At 43.1% G+C, this 26,900-nt stretch overlaps 1 protein-coding gene across 1 annotated transcript in view; it reads right to left on the bottom strand.

The window, feature by feature from the left end:
- Window positions 1–476: 476 nt before the first annotated feature.
- LOC134601856 (mucin-4-like) overlaps window positions 477–26,900 on the bottom strand; it is a gene marked incomplete at its 5' end in the record, with an annotated part of 115,593 nt that continues 89,169 nt past the window's right edge. The window contains 14 exons of the mRNA XM_063446357.1: window positions 477–824; window positions 2,799–2,912; window positions 5,423–5,544; window positions 5,899–6,035; window positions 6,395–6,450; window positions 9,021–9,145; window positions 9,511–9,653; window positions 15,319–15,383; window positions 18,986–19,089; window positions 19,396–19,544; window positions 21,887–21,939; window positions 23,343–23,467; window positions 23,549–23,688; window positions 25,055–25,116. Coding sequence (XP_063302427.1) covers window positions 798–824; window positions 2,799–2,912; window positions 5,423–5,544; window positions 5,899–6,035; window positions 6,395–6,450; window positions 9,021–9,145; window positions 9,511–9,653; window positions 15,319–15,383; window positions 18,986–19,089; window positions 19,396–19,544; window positions 21,887–21,939; window positions 23,343–23,467; window positions 23,549–23,688; window positions 25,055–25,116 — 1,422 coding nt within the window. The remainder of the gene's footprint in view (window positions 825–2,798; window positions 2,913–5,422; window positions 5,545–5,898; window positions 6,036–6,394; window positions 6,451–9,020; window positions 9,146–9,510; window positions 9,654–15,318; window positions 15,384–18,985; window positions 19,090–19,395; window positions 19,545–21,886; window positions 21,940–23,342; window positions 23,468–23,548; window positions 23,689–25,054; window positions 25,117–26,900) is intronic.

Genomic DNA, 26,900 nt, shown 5'->3' with positions numbered 1-26,900 from the left:
ACTATTGTCTTCAACCTTTCAGCCTTTATAAGAAAGGGTTACATATAGGTCGAGACAGTGAATTTCATTTATAATACTTTCTACTCCCCATGTCCTAGCTCTTGTCCTCATTTAAGCCCTATGAATGTCATTATGTTCGCCTGTATCAAACCTTTTGAGTGCCAAATATGTGTTCAACATATTTCTTTACCCTTGGGAATGCTTCCTGGCTTTCAAAGTGTTTAAGGCATATGCTTTGACTGTAATTTTTTTTTTCCCTCATCCTTTTTCATTTTACAAAACCTGCAGATTTCAATAGAAATTGACACCTTCCTGGCTGTCAATCACACCAGCCTTGCTACTTCCTGGTTTGTTAGCGAAGTGTAGCTAAACTCAACAAGAGGCAGTTGCCCAGAGCACCTGTCTTGCAAAGACTTCTCAAGGAACTGCATTGGGAGGTCTGTGATTGGACAGATCTGGGCGGGGTTAGAATAAATCCCAATAAAAAAAATACATAATTACTTTCCCAATTGGAGTGTTCCTGTAAACACAGATCATTACAACACCTATATATCAAGTGTATAATTCTCAGGGCATATGTTTCAGTCTGTGTCTTGGTTACACAGTAAACTGATCTAGGTTAAAGTCCAACAAATGACAAAAATGCTGCAACAACATTTGGTGAATAGTAAGATTAGATTAATTTCTTCTGTCTTTGGCAGTGATTGTAGTAGCTTGTCCATACCCTTGATCCCAGTGGTAACCGTTCAGTACAAGATGAATGCTGGTTTTGAAGGTGCATGGACTGTGGAAGATAACTAATGGCTGAGATCATATGAATGGGTCTACAGGGAGGAAAAAAACACCATTAACTTAATAATGATTAACTTAATGCTCCACCAAAGTGGGACAATTATAACACAAATGACAACTTCACTAACAGTATTAAATTCTTCCCCTGTGCCCTCCAGTATGCCGGCTCTGTTTATGAAAGAAATGGTACATTTGTTATTTCTTTACAAAAGGAATTTAAGATCAAAATAGCCGATCTAGAAAAATTCTCAAAGTCGGCTATGCTTTTAGTTTGGCTACTCTGTCCTTAAAGCGGCACTGTAGGGACTACTTTGTCTCAGTATTTTTCACATGTCTGACACTTCTAGATACCGAGGGGGAGCTACCGCCGTCTAGAAGTGTCAATCTCCCAGCCTTCACCAGTGATGGCTGCAGAGATATTAGCAGTGCTATGGAGGATCTGGCAATCTTCCGTTGACCTAAACTCTGAACTCTCACACACGTGCGAGAGTATTGCAGTTACATCGGCTGAAGCACCAGGGGTTGAAGAGCATCCAGAAGAAAATGGCGGCACTCGCGATGGATAGGTTCAGATGAGTAAATTCCACCTTTCCCTGCCCCCTGGCCACCAGACCCTCCCCCCCACAAATCACAGTCCGCTATCGCTTTCCAGGCTCGTTCTCATGAGGTTTTGGCCAATGTACTCTTGTTATGGGTGACTGGGATTTCCATTTATTTTATTGGCCAATCTAAAATCTTCTTTCTATATCGGAACCGTCTCATTCTAACCTTTAATATTACTCTTCCAAATGTAACTTGCAATGCCCACCAACTCCTACAGAGAGAACTCTAAACGTATGATCCTTGATTGATTGGAGTTTATTCATTGCACATTGACTGCTTCACTCCTACAGCTCTGCTCTGTCAATCACCAAAGAATCTCCAAAGTAGTTGTAGGCCATTAACATCTGGGGTGGCCAGAGTTTGAGATACCTGTTCAAACGCTGCAAACTAGAACAGCATTCACTTCTAGTCACTTTATTCAGTTCAATGATATATTGGAAAATTCCCCCTTCCCTCAAACCCCCCAAAAATCTATCCCTACAACGAGCCTTGTCAAAATGCATAAATCAGTAGTACTTAGCCATGAGCACTGTTTCCACATGTGATTTCCCGTGGATCCCCACCAGCTTGAACCAGCAGATCCCTTAAATGGACACTATAGGCACCAGAACCACTGCAACTTAATGTAATGGTTTTGGTGTATACAGCATGTCCCTGCAGTCTTGGCACTGTAAACACTTCCTTCTCAGAGAAAAGGAAGTGTTTACATTGCCGCCTAGTACCGCCTCCAAGTGCAGTGAACAAAGATGGCCACTAGAAGTGCTTCCTAGTCCCTTGCTGCACAGTGTAAAGCACCTATGTTCACCGTCTCCATGCTCTGCACTCAATGTATCTCTATAAGGAGATGCTGATTGGCGCAGTATGGCGTTTTGCTGCACATGCAGAATAGCATCCCAATGCTTTTTCTATGGAAAAGCAATGGATTGGCTGAGATCATCAAGATTGGAGGCTGGGCTAGCTCCGGTGAGACCGGCATGGCACCAGAGAAAAGGTGAGTTAAAAATGTTATTTCTCCACAGAGAGGGGGTGGAGACCTTAAAAAGTAGTCCAACATTACAGTGTTAAGAATACAAGTTTGTATTCCTAACACTCTAGTGTTTCTTTAATACATGATTTATTGTGGCAGCACATTCTTCTCAAGGATAGCTGGAACTCCATGACCCCAGCAAGGTTCTAATGAATGTGATTTGCATAATGTAGATTAGTGCATTCTATATTACAATTGAAGAATGGTTCAGAAGGTCAAAAATGATCCCTGGGAAGGATTGTGTGCCTTGTGGATCACTACAGCCACAATCATGACATTATTTAATTTGAGACACTCTTTATTACTGTAGTAAAAAAAACAAAAAAAAACAGATCCCTCCATTTTAATCAAAACCCTGTATAATTAAGGAAGATACACTTACCCTGTAACTTGATAACTGTGGATAGGAGCGCCCTACTGAGTCATAGCCACCTGGCGACTTGAGCTTGCAAGCATTGGCAAGTCTCTGAAACACGTCAGTGTAACATGCCTATGAGACAAAAATAAAAAATTGGAAGCAAGGGACAAACGCTTGATTTTCAGCAATTTCTGAACAATTATATTGGCTATGCATGTAGTGAATTTTTGTTTAGCAATACATTAATCCAAATAAACTATGAGACAAATATCCAAAACCCAGAGATGGCATTCTATTCCCCTTATACACGCCTTACGTATTTTTACGTTACATGATACTTTTAGGTTAAGCTTAGTGCTAGTATAATAGTTAAGGTAGAGTGTGACGTGCCAATCGTTCGTTTAAGGGTGCTGTAGATGTTCAAGTTTAGTGTTAGTGTAGCGTGCTAGGGTGAAGTAGGGGTTAAAATGTAGTGTAATGTGTTAAGGTAGGTCAGGGGTTAAGGGGATATCTTTACTATAGGGACAGCATTGGAACTTACATGTCCCAGCGCTGCCTGAGATAACAGAGTTAAAATCCCAGTATTTTAGCTGCCATCATTACAATGTCAGCATTTACTGCATGGGAATGTAACTCCCACTAATTATGGCAACAGGTCCCCTCAGGGGCAACTGATAAAATTAGGCCAAGTGAATGAAGCCACATTTTATTCCTCTGGGTTTAGCATTCACAGGTTTCCAGATGCATTATAATTCTCAGTGTTAGGAGGTTGCATAATTTAGGCCAAAATAGAAGATTTGGAAAAACTTTCCGACTCTTTCCTAATCACAGCACGACTATTTTTTTGCCTAAATTTGGGGTTTTATTCACAAACATAAGTAATTTAGCCTGTGTTTTCCCCAGTCCTTGCTATCCTTGTGCCAGATTCCATCCTTGTAATATATCCAATCCACTCATAGGACTTAAAAACATACAACATAAATGCTTTGTTTTTAACCCCTTAAGGACCAAACTTCTGGAATAAAAGGGAATCATGACATGTCAAAAGGGGTTAAGCAGATGTGCAAAAACTTACATCAATCCTTTTACAGGACTTTATCAAAATTCAACCCCTATTACCTTGATAAGTGTGCTTAAAATAAAGCAGTTACTTTGTTTAATTTGAAGTCTTTTGAGTATGTTTATTCATATTGGACAAATTATTTTCAATTAAATGTTTTCCACCCTTTCTTCCCATTCTGGTGCAAAACATTATAGGCCCCATATGCTTTTATAATAAAAATGTATACCAGTAAGTACACTTTCCCAGTAAAACTCAATTGGGATGACATTACCATAGGATATTGCTAGCCAGTATTGGCACCCGTGAACCTGTTATACAGAGCCTGACACGGCTCTGGAGAATGTGAGTGGGGGTTTGACATTGATTTATCACCATTTTTTTTGTACAGTTTACACTATGTTGTTTTCTGTTTCTCTGCTATTTTAGATACCATTCTAAGCAAGTTCATCCTAAGGTAATATCATCCCTATTGAGTTTTACTGGGAAAGTGTACTTACTGGTATACATTTTTATTGTAATAGGCTGTTTATGTTTGGTGTATAAGGGAAGCACTAATATACCGGTTGCTCAACCCACGTAGAGTTTTTCTTTCACGCACTGAAGTGCCACAAAAATTGTGAAGCGCCTACACACTTTTGTTCTTTTACCCCATATGCTTTTATGCCTAGTCTGAAACTGAAAAGGATATCAGGAGGTGTCCAGTGGTATATGTCACATTAACAGCACCACACAAACAGCATTGGGCATATTTTAGAGTAAAGCTCAAGAACAGTGATCTATGGGTCACAAATGGCATGCAGTGGCCTCTCTGCTGGCACACGAGCCTGAGATTTTTCATGTTGCAGTTCTCTTGGGGGTGACTGCACTACCATAAGTCAGCATGAACGGCCGTCTTAGGACAAAACAGCAGTGGGGCACTGTGTTCAAGAATACTGCTGTCTCTAATCTACAGTATAGTAAATAAAAACAATAATTACTTGGTGGTCAGGTGGTGCCATCTGGTGCAGACCATATTAATCGCTCCCTTGAGGTCCCAGAGCTCAGTGACGTAGTCAGCACGGTCAACGGGATTCCCAGCCTGTTCTCTCACTTGCTTAATGAGTGGCAGGCCAGAAGGAGCAATTAATATGATCTGCACCAAAAGGGTTTGCAGACCATGCACTACAACACCTGGACCATTTTTAATCCCCATTAACCTCAAGGAAACCATTAATCCCCAATGGACCACCAGGAAAGTTAACCTGCTCCCCGCAAATAGCAGGAGAGGAGTAAACCATTTTCTATTTTATTAATGCAGTTAAAGTAAAATAAAAACACACCACAAACATTTGACACACACCCTGACTTATGCCTTTGAGTTTAATTGCAGTGTTGGCACTTTAGGATAAATAAGTTGGGTTCAGTGACCAAGTAGCTAAATTGCAGTTTGGCCACTTAGGCTCAAAAAAGGTTTGCCATCACTGCATAGAAGAATACATGCAGAAATGCATTTTTGTTTTACCCTTGGCAGCGATAGCTAATTAATGGCACTGCATTGATTGGCAGTCACTGTTTTAGGATGAGTTTCCATTGAACTTACCAGCAGCCCCAGCACTATGATGGCTAGTAGAACCAAGATGCCCATGATGATGATGGCAACTGCGTAACCCGGGAACGTATTAACGGGTGCAATAGTTGGTGCACTTACTGCTGGTGCAACATCTAAAAAGGGGGGGAAAAAATATTAAAAGTCTAAGTAATTATTTTCAGAATTGCGTCCCTTATAGTGATTCCTAAGCATCAAACAACTTTATTTTAATGAAGCAGTTTTGGTGTATTGATCATTCCAATCAGCGGTGCTCTCAGCCAATGAGCTGGCCTGCCGCTGCATCGTAGCTTTGGAGAGCTAATGGAAGCTCCCAAGCTAGATTTTCCAGCTTTCCTGGTTGCAGAGAGGAGGAGTCAGGTACAGCACGCTCTAATGGTTATGGTGTTGGAAGCGTTCTTTTTAAGTTACTTTAAAAATAACATGACCACTAGAAACTGTATATGTGAAATGTGAAACTGGTCACTTACAGACAGAGTTAGGATCCAACACTAGCCCATAGTTCTTTAGAGAGTCCGCATTATTTACTATCTGTGCAGCAATAGCATCTGAAGACGTTGTCGATTGTGCAAAGGTCAGTTCTGTGTCAGAGATGACGGATCCTTCCCTGCATTGTAAAAATCATATAGTTTAGAACTAGCCAAGAGACGTCTTAATAATAACTTTAGATGTTTTACATTGAACATGTCACTGCTTAGCAAACTGCCTTCCCAATAAACCAATTCTATATTCATACAAATGTATTTTAAATTGCTCCTGTTTATACATTGATATTGACATTAAAAAAAAAAAAAAATTTCACCCAATTTTGCTATTTTAGGTAACATTTAGTAAGCTGGTGGTAAAAGGACCAAAACCAACTGCGTACACAATAACCTCCGTTGTAGCACTGAACAACAGAATTCCCATCACCTGGAGATCAGAAACTCCCTGACCTCTTCAACACTGATTGCAAAAAATACTTACCTAAATGATGCTACTACAATTTGTTGAGGGTTGATATTTTGCAGGATTTGTCCAAACTAAAAGAAAAGAGAAAAAAAGTGTGAATTTATCGATATTGCTGGTAATCATATATACACTGCTCAAAAAAATTAAGGGAACACACAAATAACACATCCTAGATCTGAATGAATTAAATATTCTTCTGAAACACTTTGTTCTTTACATAGTTGAATGTGCTGACAACAAAATCACACAAAAATTAAAAAATGGAAATCAAATTTTTCAACCCATGGAGGTCTGGATTTGGAGTCATACATTTAAAATTAAAGTGGAAAAACACTACAGGCTGATCCAACTTTGATGTAATGTCCTTAAAACAAGTCAAAATGAGGCTCAGTAGTGTGTGTGGCCTCCACGTGCCTGTATGACCTCCCTACAACGCCTGTGCACGCTCCTGATGAGGTGGCGGATGGTCTCCTGAGGCATCTCCTCCCAGACCTGGACTAAAGCATCTGCCAACTCCTGGACAGTCTGTGGTGCAACGTGACGTTGGTGGATGGAGCGAGACATGATGTCCCAGATGTGCTCAATTGGATTTAGGTCTCGGGTACGGGCGGGCCAGTCCATAGCATCAATGCCTTAGTCTTGCAGGAACTGCTGACACACTCCAGCCACATGAGGTCTAGCATTGTCTTGCATTAGGAGGAACCCAGGGCCAACCACACCAGCATATGGTCTCACAAGGGGTCTGAGGATCTCATCTCGGTACCTAATGGCACTGAGGCTACCTCTGGCGAGCACATGGAGGTCTGTGCGGCCCTCCAAAGAAATGCCACCCCACACCATTACTGACCCACTGCCAAACCGGTCATGCTGGAGGATGTTGCAGGCAGCAGAACGTTCTCCACGGTGTCTCCAGACTGTCACGTCTGTCACGTGCTCAGTGTGAACCTGCTTTCATCTGTGAAGAGCACAGGGCGCCAGTGGCGAATTTCCCAATCTTGGTGTTCTCTGGCAAATGCCAAACGTCCTGCACGGTGTTGGGCTGTAAGCACAACCCCCACCTGTGGACGTTGGGCCCTCATACCACCCTCATGGAGTCTGTTTCTGACTGTTTGAGCAGACACATGCACATTTGTGGCCTGCTGGAGATCATTTTGCAGGGCTCTGGCAGTGCTCCTCCTTGCACAAAGGCGGAGGTAGCGGTCCTGCTGCTGGGTTGTTGCCCTCCTACGGCCTCCTCCACGTCTCCTGATGTACTGGCCTGTCTCCTGGTAGCGCCTCCATGCTCTGGACACTACGCTGACAGACACAGCAAACCTTCTTGCCACAGCTCGCATTGATGTGCCATCCTTGATGAGCTGCACTACCTGAGCGACTTGTGTGGGTTGTAGACTCAGTCTCATGCTACCACTAGAGTGAAAGCACCGCCAGAATTCAAAAGAGACCAAAATATCAGCCAGGAAGCATAGGAACTGAGAAGTGGTCTGTGGTCACCACCTGCAGAACCACTCCTTTATTGGGGGTGTCTTGCAAATTGCCTATAATTTCCACCTGTTGTCTATCCCATTTGCACAACAGCATGTGAAATTGATTGTCACTCAGTGTTGCTTCCTAAGTGGACAGTTTGATTTCACAGGAGTGTGATTGACTTGGAGTTACATTGTGTTGTTTAAGTGTTCCCTTTATTTTTTTGAGCAGTGTTTATATATTTACTCAAAAAAATAAAGGGAACACTTAAACAACACAATGTAACTCCAAGTCAATCACAATATATCTATCTATCTATCGAGAGAGATCTATATTATATAAATATTGTTAAAACCCTAGTAGAGATGGCTTATAGAAACTTAAAATCTCTGATTCCATTTAATCATAAATACATAAATAAATAATAACATGACATTAATCATTGAATTTGGACTTGTGAATAAATGACACGTGAAGGTCTGTTTTTGAGCAGTTAACCTCAAATTTGTCTTTATGATGCACCTCTGCTCAGCCCTCTGCTTCCTCCGCTGACCCAGGATTTATACAGAAGATTTTCCTGTAGGTGCCTATGACAACTGATTCTCACAGCCTGCCACTGGGCTGGACTTGAGAAAGGTGAAAACCCTTCATTCTAGCCTTATAATGTGGAGAAATGTCCCCATGTCTTCTTCTACAAGGAGTAATGTAAAACCCATGCTCTAATTGACCACACAATTATTTTAATGCATTACATAGAAAATATATAGAAAACCAGCCATGCATGACATCACAAGTGGACTACATTTCTATGATTTCCTATAAAAAGCAGATAGGCAAGCACAGTAGTGCTGCATCCATTTCATTGCAAGTGATTCAGGAACTTTTGCACATGCATAAGCCTTGCTTTGCTTTTCCGGTTCAGCATTCTGTTTCCTAATAGAAGCGAGAAGCTGAAGTAGCAGCTAAATTCTGCAGAGTATAATAGCATAATGTAATTTTTTTTCCCCAAAAAAGTAAACATATTCCATTTATGAAAGTAAGTTCCTTTTCATCTTAAGCTTTCCAATGCACGTAAATCATAGATGGCAATTTTTTCTGCCTATATTCACTTTCCTATACCACATGCTGTACCACGAGACAAGACTTGCGTGTCGGAATGCCCATTTCAGTTACTTACTGCAGTTACAATGATGCTCTCAAGAGTCTTGAACTCGGTACTGCTTCTGTTTTTCAGGTTCGCACTGTACACTCCGTTAGTGAATCTTGGAGAGAATGTGAATACTTGCAGAGATGGCTTTGCGCCTGAAATTAAAGAAAAAAAAATATTAAATATATATATATATATTTAGTCTCCACATTGCTAAAGTTACAATATACAGGTTTTATAATTATAAAGCAAATTTAAAAAAAAATATATGAATGTTTGTCTAAAACTGGGTTTTTCAAGTCATCATAAGTCAGGATTAATTTTTAGAGGTAAATATTCTGTACTTTCTGAAATATTTGCTCATTTCCATTGAGGACTTTTGCAAGTTGACTGCAACAAACATTCCTCTAATACCATTTACTTTTGCACAGTGTGTGTGTGTGATATCCAGATTGATGGAGAATCATCTCTATTGGAATTCTCACTCAAGAGAAAAATTCTCAATTCTGCATTTACTTACCATTAACATTCAGAGATGCTTTGCGGATCAGGCTGCTAAAACTTGAGTTCGCTAGGAGCAATTTCACTGTGTTCGTATTGTCAGCTGAGATTGTGGAGTTGATGTTATACTGAATCAAAGCGGCTACGGAGCCTGCATTGTTACTGAAAGATGATAGGAAAAGGAAGTGAGTTCAGCGTGGATATAGGGCTTTAGACAAACTGAGTAAATTGAGGGTATCTAATAACATCTCAATGTTTGCTATCTATATGTTAACATTTTAAATTGAGAGTTTCTTCAGTATTCACTTAGAACCCTGCAGCATATATTTGCGCTCAGGAAGTTATATGTTATCACTGATTTTTTTTGTACTAGTTTGTATATTTACTCTGGTAATTTTAGGCAGTATTACTTATTTTAATTCTGCAATGTATACAGGAGAAGGGACATTCTCCATAGGAATGCACTTCATTAGCCATTGATCATTTATAGTTTATTTGAATTTCAACTCAAGGGCATCATGAGACCTATACGGACCCCTCTAAAGTAAACATGGGATGACGGATGCTGGAATCTATTTATTTATTTATTTATTAAAAATTCTTAAGAAACGCAGTCTTATTACCCATAGGGTCTCGATGCGCATACCAGCAATAAAAAACAGACAAAACAATATCCAGCAAACAACAGCATTATAATCACATGCATTTGGACCAAGTTAAAAATTTTCATGTCATCCCGTACGCCTGAGCAAATAAAGCTGTTTTTAAGCTCCGGCGGAACTTCAGTAGATCGTTCTCAAGCCTTACTGACAGTTGGTGGCCAGTGGTAGCTTGCTTGTCTAAAGCCTTACTGACAGTTGGTGGCCAGTGATAGCTTGCTTGTCTGAAGCCTTACTGACTTATCTAAAACCTCCTAAACCACAGGCCCATATAATCCCTCTCCTAATTTTAGGCACTCTACTCACCTGTCACCATTGGCCAGTTCTCCTGATGAGGAGGTATTTGTTGTTGGCTCTGAGACTTTGAGAAAGAAACTAACATTCTAAAAAGCTCAGTATACCGTTTTGTGCTATTTGTGCATCTATCTTCCAGCACCAAAAGATGTACGATACCTGCACTAGGATATTTTAATGCGTGCATGCCAATTTCTGTCAATTAAGTCACCAGGCCACAAGAGAGAGAACAGAGCACTAGGCTAAAAGTATCAAATTCTAGATTAAAGTTAAGAGTGGAGGTGAATTATTGTTGTAATAGGGTCATAACAGAAAATGGAGTAGATTAGGACATATGGAAGTCAATTCTATAAAATGGAGACTGAAATATGGCGGATTAGAGTTAGTGAGAGGTAAGTAACTATCTCAGAGGAGTGAAAGGTTAAGTGTAGGATGAAATGGGGTAAGTGAAGTGTAATGTCTGGAATGTTGGACTTTTGCATATTAGGGGTGTACTATGGTATGGATGTCCAGAGCCAAACTTGTCAGGCTTTACACAGGGCCGTCTATAATATGAATAGGACCCTGGGCAAAACATTTTCTTGGGCCCCCTAGGCCCTGCCCCTTCCCACCCCCCCCAATTACACCCAACCCCCAATCACACTGACAGAACTACTGACACACACACACACACACTGACACACAAATATATACTGGCAGACATATTGACACACATTCAGACATACTGACACACACACATACATACATACACACACAGACACATACACTGACAGATATACTGAAACACACAGAGACACATACACTGACATATGTATTGACACACAAACAGACATGCTGACACACACACAGGTATACTGACACACACTGACATACTGACACACACAGGCACATACACACAGACAGGCATACTGACACATACACACACACACACAGACATACTGACATACACACACACATACTGACATATACACACACACACACAGACATACTGACATACACACAAACATACTGACACACATAGACATACTGACATACACACACACAAACATACTGACACACACAGACATACTGACATACACACACACACACACACACACACACATACTGACACACACACACACATTTAGCCACCCTCCAGGTTCTTAACTTTTTATGGATGGTGGTTTCCTTGGGGTCCAGTGGCAGGCTGAGGCAGTTGGGAGTTATCCTCATGAACTCCCCTCCTCCCTGCCTTCATCCTCCCGCGCGGCTGTTATCTTCGGTGGGAGGAAGTGACGCGCGGCACTCACGTCCTCCCAGCCGGTACAGGAAGGGGTCCAGTCGCGCTGTTTAAGCGTCACAGCGCCCGACCGGGCCCCTGCTCACACATGCTCACCGGGTGGCCCTTAGTGCATGGGCCACCCGGGGGGGCCTCCCTAGTTGGCGGGCCGGTGTGGCCCAGTACATGGGGGCTGCGCAAATCGCGGGGCCCACGGGGCAGCTGCTCTGGGGCCCCCCAGGAGCAACTGGGCCAGGGGCAGCTGCCCTGTTTGCCCCGCGCTAAAGACGGCCCTGGCTATACAGATAACTACTGCTGGTTGGACTGATATTTAGATGGGGAATCTAGACTTGCATGGTGAGAAATTTCAGTTTGGCCCAACCATTTTTTCAGTAAATTAGCTTTTTGGGGTCGGCCAAATTTTGGCCATATGCCAGTTTGGCTCAGCAGAATTTCAGAAAACTGATCTGTAAAAACAGATCAGACGAAGCAAAAGGGAGTGAAAATGGTCCAATATGTGTACTGCAAAAAAATAAAAAAAACAGGGCCAGCTGTTAAACAAATCTCTATTTACATATTATATATGCATTAAATATAAATATCGATCTGTATTTCTAATTATAAATATAGATTTTTTTTTACTACTGATCTTTTTTTTTCCCTCTATTGCTCACTTCTCACTTGATCTGTGAATACAATTAACATTTGGTGACTGTCCCCCAGCCAATCATCTTTTTCCAATCATCTTTTTTTTTTTACACCACAGGCAGAATTCAGAATCATGAATCAAATTGACAATGTTTGGCCATTGCACGTTTCTGTTGCTTCGTGATTCAGGCTACATTTTGGCCTGGTAGACCGCCACTAGAGATGGAGTTAACCCTTGTAGGTAATTATTGCAGTTTATCAAAACCACTGCAGGGTTAGGGGACCTTGGACCCAGACCACATCAATGAACCAAAGTGGTCTAGGTGCCTATTGTGTCCATTTAACTCCTAAACAGGAGTGAAACTTCTAGTGCAGGGGTAGGCAACCTACGGCACTAGTGCCATGCACGGCACTCGAGGTGTCTTTCCACGGCACTCAAGGCTGCGAGAGCCAAACAGGGTCTGGCCTATCAGGAGTCTCAGTGAAACTTCAGATATCTGCTAATACAAAGAGGTAGTGAAGGACAATCCTCAATTTATGCATTGCAGCACTTAGAGGAAGTGATCACAGATCACTTCCTCCCAGCACTTGTGAATGGGAATCCACACTGTAGTAGAGCATCCCACAGCTGATGTTGCAGCTCCTGTCCTTGACCTGTACCTGCCCAGGCTGGTCCCCACTGGAACCCAGGGAAGCCACCCACACTGCTAGACATACACAGACCTGCAGAATAAGCCTCCCCTCATACAAATAATACGAACAGCCCACACACAAACATACACACAATCCCCACAAACGCACCACCACTAACAATCTACATACATGCACACAATCCCACATGCAGCCTCTCACGTGCAAAACCCCAAACAGCCCCCATACACTACCTAACACACAATGTGACATATCCATCCACACACAATTCCACAAGCAGCCCTCATACACAGCCCACATTCATATGTATCATACACGATACGATAAACTACTAATGAACATATACAATATAATAGCTCATATACGCACAAATACAACGATACAAAGCAATACAGTATAAATAACACAAGCAGAATACGGCAGCACACACACCTCAATTTAAAAAAATAGGATCGGCCGTTTGAAGGAATTTGGGGGCCCCAAGCAAAGTGGACATGGCCACCCCCCCCCCCCCCCCGCGCGCAAAGCCTACAGGAACCACAGCATAGCCATACAGTTTAAGTTCACCCACACTTTATATAAATAAAAAAGGTTTACAGTGCAAATACTGCTGTTGCATATAATGTGCAGAAAACTTGAACATTTTCAACAATTGAAAATTCCCTGTGTTCTCCTCATCTCCCCTTCTCCTAACCCCCCTCCCTGTGTTCTCATCTCCCCTTCTCCTCCCCCCCTCATCTCCCCTTCTCCTCACCCCCTCCCTGTGTTCTCCTCATCTCCCCTTCTCCTCACCCCCCTCCCTGTGTTCTCCTCATCTCCCCTTCTCCTCACCCCCCTCCCTGTGTTCTCCTCATCTCCCCTTCTCCTCACCCCCCTCCCTGTGTTCTCCTCATCTCCCCTTCTCCTCACCCCCCTCCCTGTGTTCTCCTCATCTCCCCTTCTCCTCACCCCCCTCCCTGTGTTCTCCTCATCTCCCCTTCTCCTCACCCCCTCCCTGTGTTCTCCTCATCTCCCCTTCTCCTCACCCCCCCTCCCTGTGTTCTCCTCATCTCCTCACCCCCCTGTGTTCTTCTTACTCCTTCCCCCCTCCTTATGTTCTTCTTTCTGCCCCATGTTCTTCTTACTCCTCCCTCCTCCCTATGTTCTTCTTACTACTCCTCCCTATGTTCTTCTTACTACTCTCCCCCCTCCTCATGTTCTTCTTACTCCCCTCCCTATGTCCTTCTTACTCCCCTCCCACCCTCCCTGTGTCCTTCTTATTCCCCTCCCCCTGTGTCCTTATTCCCCTCCTCCTGTGTCCTTCTTACTCCCCTCCCCGTGTCCTTTTTACTCCCCTCCCCTTTGTCCTTCTTACTCCCCCCCCTCCCTCCCTCCCTATGTTCTTGTCACCTCCCCTTCCCTGTAGCGTGGCCGAGCTCAGGGTGCACTTCCTGTCAGTCCGGCCGGGAAAAGGAAACTAAATCTCCTGTACCGCGTGGTACCCAGCCGGGTACCCAGAGGAAGAGGAGATCGGCCACGCTACAGGGAAGGGGAGATGACGAGAGAGGCAGTGCTGCAGCCGCCTGAGGCTCTCTATAGAGCACTCAGGCGGCTGCAGCCTTATAGAAATGGCCGGCCCTGCTTGGGGGCCCAGGCCTGCTCGGGGCCCCAAGCAATTGCTTGGTTAGCTTGCCTGGTAGTGACGGGCCTGAGGATCGGCACGCTACGAGACATCACAATCCTATATCGGCACAGTGCTGCTAAAAGGTTGCCTACCCCTGTTCTAGTGCATGATCTGTACACCAAAACTGATTAATTAAGTTCAAATTGTTTTGGGGCTTAAAGTGTCCCTTTAATGAATTTGATAGATGTTAGGCACAATCATATGCTATATATTTTGCACGCTAAAGCTTTATAGTTTTTAATAATAAAAAATAAAATGTTTTGCAGAATGCTGCACCATAAGCCTTAGCCGTTATGTGATGATGCTTTGAGTAACAAGGTTACAAGCTACCTGCCTTAATGCTGTAGAATGTAAACCTACTAACCCCCCTAAACCTAACTCCCCCAAGCCTCCCCTAAACCTGACCACAGTGGTGAACTTTGCAAAGTGACACATTTTCTCATAAAGGGTTTACCGATACTATGATGACATAAATGTCTTATTAGAAGGTTATCTTGTTTTAATGGCAAAGATGTACATTAACTAGAAAGTTGGCGTACTAGAATGTGAATTTTAATAAATGCTGTATTTCAGATACATTGCAACAGATCTACCATATATCAATCACAAAAAAAATGAGCACAGAGTGCTGACCAGGGTTAAACTAAGCCATACCTGAATGTCACTGTGGAGGAATTCTGGAGGGCATCAGAGTAACTCTGTTTGAGAATTGGTGTCAGCTGCAAAAAGAAATAGAATGCAATCAAAGTTAAACACATACAGCAAACTGAACTTGCTGGTCTGTTGGAGGATAGTTATGTGTACAACGTCACCGTTGCTATCGATCATTTATCACATGAATGTTCTAATGGTGAGTCAGATGCTAAGTAATGGTAACCTGTGATTAACTAAGTATTGGTAAACTGTGATTAACTAAGTATTGGTAACCAGTGATTAACTAAGTTATGGTAACCAGTGATTAACTAAGTATTGGTAAACTGCGATTAACTAAGTAATGGTAACCTGTGATTAACTAAGTATTGGTAAAATGCAATTAACTAAGTTATGGTAACCAGTGATTAACTAAGTTATGGTAACCAGTGATTAACTAAGTATTGGTAAACTGCAATTAACTAAGTATTGGTAAAATGCGATTAACTAAGCTATGGTAACCAGTGATTTAATTAAGTATTGGTAACCTGTGATTAACTAAGTATTGGTAAAATGTGATTAACCAAGTTATGGTAACCAGTGATTTAATTAAGTATTGGTAACCTGTGATTAAGTATTGGTAAAATGTGATTAACCAAGTTATGGTAACCAGTGATTAACAAAGTAAACTGCGATTAACTAAGTAATGGTAACCTGTGATTAACTAAGTTATGGTAACCTGTGATTAACTAAGTATTGGTAAACTGTGATTAACTAAGTAATGGTAACCTGCGATAAAATAAGTATTAGTAAACTGCAATTAACTAAGTTATGGTAACCTGTGATTAACTAAGTTATGGTAAACTGCGATTAACTAAGTTATGGTAACCAGTGATTAATTGAGTTGGCTTTTAACAGGGAGAAAGTCTTCTTTGAAATGTTGGCAATCATGAAATCATATTATAAATGTAGGAATTCTGTAATTGACTGTTGAATTAATATACAGTGAGCAAAACAACACATACTTTCCCTTTAAATGGTCCAACACTGTAAGCTTCCACTAAATCTATTTTCTATGTTTGCTAAACAGTGACGTATAAGTATCAGGCTTTTTACTTTGTGAAATACATTTGTGTTTATTAAATTGATGAAGAAAAGCACATTTCCATAGATTCCGTTTATATATTTTACTTAGTTTTAACCCACATTTTAAGATAAAATTCCCTTTTACAATTTAAAAGGACACTGTAGGCAACCAGACAACTTCATCTCATTAAAGTGGTCTAGGTGCAGTTTCCCTGTCCGCTTAAAGGAAAACTCCATTGCCCAAATGGGCAAAAAACAAACACCGGCATCATTATTTAGTAGATCTACCCCAATGAATATATGCATACATTTTTCATACATGTATGCATTGGGTTTTATCTTAAACGAGCTTGCAAATGCTGCAGATCTCATGAACTGCAGCCTTAGCAAGCCCTCCCCTCTTTTTCCAGAAGAGACTTCAGTCTCTTGACAGGGAAATAACCATTCAGAAGCTTCTGAAATGGTGCACACATGCATGCCTACAGCGGCTCATGCGCATGCGTCTTGTCTGAGGTTCGCAGGAGCTGGTCTGTGGTCAGTGTGGGATGAGGCAGCCAGGCTCAAGTAGAGCGTGTCTGCCACTTCCATTAGCTCATGGGAATTAACAGAAGGAGGCCGCAAGCCTCTGTGGTCGTTTGATTGATTACCAGGAGGGTGTTCCCTAGTTAATTTAGAAACTGAGGTAAAAATAGGCAGTGGAGTGGTCCTATGACCTTGCAATGTAAATCAGTTTTAGAGAAAATTTTCAACGTTTACATCGTATGGCTAAGACTGACTCTAGTAGACAGCCACTAGAGGCGCTTCATGCTGTTTTGCAGAGTTTAACTCTGTGAAACGACCCTGAACGTACTCACGCTTTGCACCTTGGTGCTAGAATAAGGTAAGTGGGGGAAAAAATGGGGTTTTAACCCTTTCACTGCTGGGAGGTGGGAGCAGAGGGATTTTATAGTGTTAATGATACAGCTATGTATTTCTAACACTATGGTATTCTAATACAATTGAACTGTCATTTCTTTGGAAGTGACATTTCCTCATTCCCTTCTCTGAATAATGCAGAGGAGTATAGAAAAAAAACAACAGACTCCCTGTCATCTCCAAAAGAATGCCATAGGACCCAATGCACGTATGGACATCCCTTTGTTTGTACTGTACATGAGTTATTTCAGTTTGCATCCTGTTCTTGCTTTCTCTGCCAGGGCACGTAAGTAAAAAAAATAAGAAATAAGCCGCATCGCTCATAGATAGCAGTTAGCTTTCTGTTGAATTGTGCAAATACTGTGTGATTAAAGGGACACTCCAGGCACCCAGACCACTTCTGCCCATTGGAGTGGTCTGGGTGCCAACTCCCATCACCCTTAACCTTGCAAGTGTAATTATTGCAGTTTTTATAAACTGCAATAATTACCTTGCAGGGTTAAGTCCTCCTCTAGTGGCTGTCTACCAGACAGCAACTAGCGGGACTTCCGTGTTCTTAAAACACGAAAAAGTGTTTTAACCCCTTAAGGACCAAACTTCTGGAATAAAAGGGAATCATGACATGTCACACATGTCATGTGTCCTTAAGGGGTTAAACGACACTGGACGTCCTCACGCTAGGCATGAGGACCTCCAGCGTCGCCGGAATCCCCATAGGAAAGCATTGAATAATCGGCGCTGGATTCAGGTAAGTCAATGAAGGGGTTTTAACCCCTTCAGCAACATGGGATGGGGCACTGCAGGGTCCTGCAGTGCCAGGAAAATGGATTTGTTTTCCTGGCACTAGAGAGTCCATTTAAAGGACCACTATAGGCACCCAGACCACTTCAGCTCAATAAAGTGGTCTGCGTGCCAGGTCCCTCTAGTTTTAACCCTGCAGCTGAAAACATAGCAGTTTCAGAGAAACTGCTATGTTTCACTGAGGGTTAATCCAGCCTCTAGTGGCTGTCTCACTGACAGCCGCTAGAGTAGCTTCCGCAATTTTTACTGTGATTTTCACAGTGAGAAGACGCCAGCGTCCATAGGAAAGCATTGAGTAATGCTTTCATGTGGGCTGTTTGAATGCGCGAGCGGCTTTTGGCGCGCATGCGCATTCGGATCTGACGTCGGCAGAGGGTGGAGAGTTCCCCAGCACCGAGGAAGCCCGGCGCTCGAGAAAGGTAAGTGGCTGAAGGGGTTTTAACCCATTCAGCCCAACAGGAGGGGGCCCTGAGGTTGGGGGGGACCTAACGACTCTATAGTGCCAGGAAAACGAGTTTGTTTTCCTGGCACTATAGTGCTCCTTTAAGTGATGTTTCTGCTTTTACTTGTTCGATTTCATGCTGGTTCGGACAGCGCCCTCTTCACCTACTGTTACTGTGTTTTGTCAGAATGAATAGTTTGTCTTGTTTTACCTATTGTACAGCACTGCGGAATATGTCGGCGCTATTTAAAGAATTGGGATTGTAACTTGCTTGTAAAAGAAAGATATATACTTATACTTCGAAATTTGTCACAGAAAACCACACAAAGTTACGGCATTGAAGTCCCTGTTTTCTAGAGCCTTGCTAACCTGTCGCTGTGTACTGATGTTGGAAAAAATTATTGCATTTTCTTTCCTGAGCCTGTAGCGCATTGTAGCAATACTCACCAAGTTTAGAATGGTGGTTTCTAGACTGGTAGCATCAGATGAGGCAGGATTTGAGAGGGAAGAAATGTAGTCCTGTATCAGAGTGAACTGCACTGTCACTTTCACTGACAAAGAAAAAAAGTATTTCTTAATTAGGGAAATATGTAGAATATAACACAGCACAGCATACTTAATGGTAGGCTTTGATTGTATTTGTTTTCAAACGAATTGCAATTTGCTTAGGATACAGAAGCTAACAGAGTTAGTTACTAAAGTGAAATGTTTTTTTTAAAAAAAAAAAAATCACAATTAATAAAAAAACAATTTTTCTTTAAATTGTATTTATTTATTTATTAACACCAATATTTTGGGGTATTATTTTCGAACAAAAGTATCCCGCAAACCATACTGAATCTCTCGTATTGACTCACCTTGAGGAGATAATGTTAAAGGGTCCAATGTGAGGCTATTGTTTGTGAACGCTGCTCCACTGGCTACTGTTTTAGCTACAACCGCAGTTGTATTCACACTACTTTGGAAGTAAAGATTCACGGAGGCCAAAACATCACTGAGCGATAACCTGTGGGTAATGAATAAAGTTATATAAAGTTACATGTTGCTGTGTTTTCATTACACAGAGAAGCTGCCAAGATATAATAGAATTGGTCTAACTTAGCGTCAGGTGACCTTCTGCACTCCAAATGTTGTAGACTACACCTCCCATGATGCTTTACCAGCATTGTGGGAGATGTAGTCCAAAACATCTGGAGTACCGAAGGTTGCCTTCACCTGGCTCTAGCTCATTGTCACGATGGAATTGTTAAAACTCAGCTCCCATCAAGAGTCCCCTTGTGGCGATATAAAAATGTTTCATATCGTGGATCTGCCCAGAGACCATCCATGTTGGGGATACTGATAAAGCAGAATTAAAGAGTTACTCCAGGCACCATGACCAATTTAATGATTTGAAGTGGTGATGGTGTTTGGAGTCTGTATGTGTGTCAGTGTTTTGCTATGAAAAGCTGCACCTATGAAGTTTAACCTCTTTGCTAGAGTCACACACACACTGACATACTGACTGACACAGACATACTGACTCAAACAGACATTCCGACACACACAGACATACTCATACACACAGACATACTCATACACACACACACACACAAACTTTACACTTTTAAAACCAGTGGACAGGGGCAGAGTAAGGGGACAGGGCTGTAGTGGGGGACAGGGGGTGGTAGTGGAGGGTATAAGCTGTAATTGGGGGTTTAGGAAATGTACGGGGGGGATAGGGGTTGAAGCAAGTTGATGGCTACAATTTGGGAAAGGGACTGTGGTGTGGGTAATATGGGTTGCAATTGGGGGAGAGGAGCTGTAGTGGGGATGCTATGGGGCTGTGGTGGGGGGCATGGGGCTGAGGAAGGGGGCAGAAGCTGAGAGGGGGTGTGACAGGGGCTGACCAAGGGGACAGGGGCTGAGGTAGGGGACAGGGGCTGAGGTAGGGGACAGGTGCTGAGGTAGGGGACAGGAGCTGACTAGGGGGACAGGGGCTGAGGAGGGGGGACAGGGGCTGGGGAGGGGGGACAGGGGCTGAGGTAGGGGACAGGGGCTGAGGTAGGGGACAGGGGCTGAGGTAGGGGACAGGGGCTGACTAGGGGGACAGGGGCTGAGGAGGGGGGACAGGGGCTGAGGAGGGGGGACAGGGGCTGAGGTGGGGGACAGGGGCTGAGGTGGGGGACAGGGGCTGAGGTGGGGGGCAGGGGGCAGGGGACAGGGGCTGAGGTAGGAGCTGACTAAGGGGACAGGGGCTGACAAAGGGGAGATGGGGACAGGGGCTGAGGTGGGGACAGGGGCTGACTAAGGCTGAGGTGGGGACAGGGGCTGAGGAGGGGACAGGGGCTGACTAAGGGGACAGGGGCTGACTAAGGGGACAGGGACTGAGGAGGGGGTACAGGGGCTGACTAAGGGGACAGGGCTGAGGAGAGGAATAAAAAAAAAACACTAAAGTGTATTTCCCCCCTCCCTGAGTCTTACCTTAGGCCAGGGAGGGGTGGACAGCAGCCAACAGGAGCAGCAACCAGCAGCAGCCAGTGAAGTCGTCCACTCCTGATGATGTCAGGAGGAGGGGGTGTGGCTTCCTCTGCTCTTCTCCCAGACTCCCCAGCGGTCCTGTGAGAAGAGCAGAGGAAGTCACGCCCCCTCCTCCTGACATCATCAGGAGCAGCCGGCCGACTCCACTGACTGCAGGCTGCAGGAAGAGTGAGGTAAGTTGAAAAATCTGACTCCTCAGCCAGAAGCAGGGGATTCAGATTTTTCCTTTTTTTGCTGGGTGTGGGCGGCCCTGGGTTTAGGGCGGCCTGGGGGGCAATTGCCTCCCTGCCACCCTTCCCAGCCCGCCCCTGTGTGTGCATATTTCTATGCACAGAATGTCATTCATAGGACGAGAGTGATCAGCTGATACTTCACCAATGACTGGCCAACTGGATCGGCATCTAGCGTCTGTAACTCTGCAAAAGCTGGATCTGGTTTGACCGCCATCATGGGGCCGTCAGAGCCTAGCGGTACCAGGTTTTATAACAGTTGGCCCCATAACCGGGGAATATTGCCAAGGTACTCCACTATAGTAGACAGTAGTGGTTATGGTGTTTGGAGTAAACCTTTAACACTTCTGCATTATACGTGTCAATGGACAACAATGATTGGCTGAGAGCTTGGGGCTAAACCACCCCTAGCGCTGTCAACCAATCAATGTTGTCCAGTTGAACAGACATAACCTTGATAATGATATATATCATTATATAATTTATATATATATATATATATATATATATATATATATATATATATACATAATTAGAATAATTTGTGCTGTTTTAATAAAGAAATGATTCTGGAGAAATAAATTAATAAGATACATACCTATAGCTGGTTACAACGGGCTCCACTAAATCGCTGCCAAATATGTCCTTGAACTATGAGAGAAGAAAGCTGTATAAGCATATAAAGGACAGAACTTGTTCTACAAGTCATCTCACGTGCATTTCTAGATCCTGGCTAACGCAACAGATTCATTTAACAGATTAGAACCCTCTAATGTTATTTTGAAATGCTGGTAATTTACTCAAGAAGAAAATGTAATATATATATTATTAATAATATTATAGCTAACCTATTGTATAATATATTTCAATAACCGTTACTTTATAACACCTGTATGTCTGTATGTCTGTTAGTGTGTGTGTGTGTGTGTGTCAGTGTGTCTGTTAATGTGTGTGTCTGTTAATGTGTGTGTCTGTTAATGTGTGTGTCTGTTAATGTGTGTGTCTGTTAATGTGTGTGTCTGTTAATGTGTGTGTCTGTTAATGTGTGTGTCTGTTAATGTGTGTGTCTGTTAATGTGTGTGTCTGTTAATGTGTGTGTCTGTTATTGTGTGTCACTGTGTGTCTGTTAATGTGTCTGTTTGTGTGCCTGTTAGTGTGTGTGTGTATGTTAGTGTGAGTGTGGGTGAGTGGTTTGTCTGTTAGTGTGAGTGTATGTTAGTGTGAGTGTGTGTATGTTAGTGTGAGTGTGTGTATGTTAGTGTGTCTGTTAGTGTGTGTGTGTATGTTAGTGTGTGTGTGTGTGTCGGTTAGTGTGAGTGTATGTTAGTGTGAGTGTGTCTGTATGTCTGTTAGTGTGAGTGAGTGTGTGTCTGTCTGTTAGTGTGTCTGTGTGTGTTAGTGAGTGTGTGTCTGTTAGTGTCTGTGAGTGAGTGTGTGTGTCTGTTAGTGTCTGTGTGTGTCTGTTAGTGTGAGTGTATGTTAGTGTGAGTGTGTGTCTGTATGTATGTTAGTGTGAGTGTGTGTCTGTCTGTTAGTGTGTCTGTGTGTGTCTGTGAGTGAGTGTGTGTGTCTGTTAGTGCGTGTCTGTTAGTGAGTGAGTGTGTGTCTGTTAGCTAGTGTATGCGTATCTGTCAGTGAATGTGTGTATTTGGAAGGCGGGGGAAGGGTGGGGTGGTGGGGAGGGGGTGGGGCGGCGGGGAGGTGTCTGAGTTTTGTCCTGCCTAGGGCAGCACAAAACCAGGATACACCACTGCCTGACACTATAGCGATCCTTTAAATAAGTAGAAAACGTACCTTTATTCTAGCGCCGCGCCGTCTGAGTGACTGCCACTGGAGGTGGCTGACTATATTAAGCTGTAGTTGTTGTGACTATAGTGTTGTGACTAGTGTCCCTTAAAGGACCACTGGATGAGCCTGACAGCTGATTAGATTGGAAGCGAATAAGGAACACTGTTACGATATCTCATTGAAAGAAACAGAAATGAACATAGCAGATTAAATTTAAATATACTATTATTTGGTAAAATTCAATCATCTACTTTTATGATGCTTACCGATTTCTGTATAAGTTTGGAAAGATTCTGGAACCCGGTACTGTTTCTACTAGTGAGGTCGGATGTTTGAGCCACGTTGAGAAATCCAGGTTCAATGGTAATAGTATTGAAAGTCAAAGTGCTCCCTATTAAAATGTATAATCCAGTTAGAGTAACATGCTTCACTGTGATGAGAGCAAAACACTGTGACATTCACAATATCTCACCTTGGATGGTTAGACTGTCTGGTATAATGGAAAGATTTCCTCTGGATGATAAAGTTTTAGTCAGAGCATCAGTGTTATTCAATAGCTGGAGGGTGTTAACAGCAAAGTATGCAGTGAATTTGGTCCAGCCACTAGAATTCCTGAAATGATGCAAAATAAAACATAAAAATGTGTTTACTCTCTGTATTACAGACAATGTTATCAAGAATTCCTTATTGCCAGCCCTAGACCAACAATGCACGAAAGGTAGATACCCGGAATATTTTAAAACTACAGCTTCCATGATGCTTGCCATTCTAAAGGCATTCCAAAGTTCTACAACATCCTGGGATCTACTTTGTGGGTACCACACACACTGCACCCCTCACACATTGCACCACTAACACACACCACTGCTCCTATGCCCTACTACAGCCCCATATCCCAGGTAAGTTGTCAAACTGTTCTTAAACGGTTTGACTACTTAGTCTGAGAGCGGGTCCTGGCACTCCTGGCACTATAACCACTACACAGATCTGTAGTGGTTTTTGTGCATGGATTATTTCTTTAAATAATCTACAAGTGCCCCTCCCGAGATCAGGCTCTGGATCCGCCATTGCACTGACCTAGACCTACTGCTTCCTCTTTTGTTATAATTACCTAATGTTTCAAAAGATCTGATATTGATTATTATTATTATACATTATCATTATTTGTAAAGCACCAACAAATTCCTCAGCATTGTACAATAGGTGGACTAACAAACAAGCATTTGCAAGAAGACATATGCGTGTACACATGTCTGTCTGTGTTTCAACTAAGTTTTCTATTTCTATGTATGGCAGAGAATTTAGCATGTGACAATATTGGGAGTCATTATTTTATTAAAGTTTTGTGTACTTTTGAAGCAACTATAGCAGGTAGTATTTCATAGTGTTTCAAATCAGCACTTTAGTAAAAAGGTAATTGCCAACGGTATATTTCAGGGTTATATTTAATATTATCATACACTTATACAGTTCTGCCGTATGCAGTACGATCGGGCCCGTATGGGACATTTTTGATTCAAAGTCAAGGGGGACATTGTAGACCACTTTATCTCAGTGCGGTGACATGGGTGCAGTGTCCCTGATGTTTTGCTCCCGCAATGTAAAGCATTGCTGTTTTAGAGATATGGCAATGTTTTCATTGCAAGGCTATACCTCTTACACTGACAGTCACAAGATGGTGCTTCCTCTGTGAGAAGCAAGTCAGACTCACTTCTCGACACTAACAGAAGCACTGGATTGGACAAAAAGTAGAAAAAGGTGTTGGAGAGGGCGGCTGCACAGACTTAACCTCTGTGCTAGAAAAAAGGTAACTGACAGATATCTATTTATTTACTTATAAACATGTTTTCCAGTATAGATTTTGGACAGGACATTGTCTTTCTAGTTTTCAGACCAGTGAAATATTGGTGTTTTTACCATGCAGACATTACAGGGTTAACATCTTTTAACAAACAGAACTTGAATATGTATCACTTACTCGGTTAGAAATATGGTGGAGACGGTTGTACCATTGAGAAGGTTTAGTAAAATTGACTGCACCTGGAGAAACAAAAATAATAGTAATTTTATTAAAGACACGGAGGCTCCTATTATGCATTCTCTTTCTTTATTATACTCCCAGCAGCAAGAAAAGGGAAGTATGAGAGAATCATAGAAAAAAAGAAAACCATAACAATAGCCTGGTAACAGTAGGGCCAATCAGCATACAGTATAGTCCATATAGGTGTAGTGTTCCTTGACTCCTCCTCTTTCTTGCTGCTCCCTCAGACAAGTTAAGTACCTCATCTTGCTACTCCTGAAATTTTATACATTTACTTGTATTTAATTTTACACATTAATTGGTTTTTCACTAAATTGTGTGTAATACTTATATTGTGTTATATTGTGTTATCATTATCGTTGCTACTGTGGTGTATCCCCTTCTGGTGTCAGGAGAGTGCTGCTTGCCTGCTTCAGGGAGTGATTCCTCCCTGCCCTCACCTATCGTTTTCCCTGTTAGGTGTCTGGGGCTTTTATTTACCTTCTGGTGCTCGGCTTGCGCCTCCGGTTTATGTCCGCGGTCTTTCCGCGGTGTTGCGGGCGGCCGCGCATGCGCGGTCCCTGAAATTAATTTTCCCCTTCAGCCCGGTCGCGCATGCGCAGTTGGTAGCGCGGCGGCCATCTTTTTGGTTTTTATGTCGCCGGGAATGTAACTTTCACTCGCGGCGGCCATTTTAACGCGATTTCGGCGGGAATCTGCTGAGTTGTAGCTCCTACCGGCTTCTCCTACCCGACAAGCACTCTCCTAAGACCCAGACTGGGATATACTACAGGTTATTGGCTGTCATACCTCTAACTAACTGTAAGTGTGGTGTGGAGGATTAATCTATCCTGACACCCTTCTTTTGTGCTGTTTCTTTCCTCAAGCTAGTTCCTTTACAGGCTATATTTATTGGCTAGGTACCTAGTGTATAGAGGATTTTACTGGGCCCAATATTTTCCACTATTTGAACTAGGGTATATATATTCCCTGTAAAGATTTCTCTGCTATGCAGGATCAGAGTGACAGACCCTCAGGGTCTATGTGCCCCACATCAGGCGTTTCCCCCTCTAACAAGGGAGGTTTAAATGACGCCAGCCTCATGGCATCCGAGGAGTTTCAATCCCTCCTGGACGCTACCATGGCACAATCCATCAACAGAGCTCTAACCTCTGCGATGGGGGTAATGTCGTCCTCTATCACTCAGTCTATAACAGAGGCACTGATACAGACACAGACTAGTGGAATGCAAAACACACGCAACCCGATACCCACTAACGTGGCACAACCGGGTCGTAAGGCGTTGGCAAAGAGCAGACATGTGACCTCCCCTCCAGAACTGCAGGCTCAGCCTGCATTGAATGACACGCCTCAGGCTGTCAAAGATGGCGCGATACCACCGCGCACTAGAGCCCCTGGCCGGGCAAAATCGGCCAGAACTTGGAAACGGGCACGTGCCCATGGGGATTCGTCCGATTCGGACCGGAGTGTGGAGGAGGAGTATGAAGACTCCTATATGGATCACTACAGCGCGGAACTTTCAGATTCCGGGTCTGACATCCAAACAGGCGTTGCTACCCAAAAGAGTATGGCTCAGGGCACTGCGCCTCCTGACTCTGGCGAGGGCGACCTTTTGCGGGACCCACTGGGCAACCTGTTATTTGACCCAGATGACCTCCGTCACCCTCGCTCGGCAGCATGGGAGCCGCCTACTCACATTGCGAAGTATCTCGCACTTCGGGTGCGAAAGCCTTTATCCAAGGAGGGGCGTAATAAGTTACGGGCAGAATGCCCACGTCCCATC

This window comes from Pelobates fuscus, chromosome 3 (genome assembly GCF_036172605.1).
Source record: "Pelobates fuscus isolate aPelFus1 chromosome 3, aPelFus1.pri, whole genome shotgun sequence".
NCBI classification, from domain to species: domain Eukaryota; kingdom Metazoa; phylum Chordata; class Amphibia; order Anura; family Pelobatidae; genus Pelobates; species Pelobates fuscus.
The sequence above is the reverse complement of the archived record's forward strand: the minus strand, read 5'-3'. Positions and strand labels throughout refer to the sequence as shown.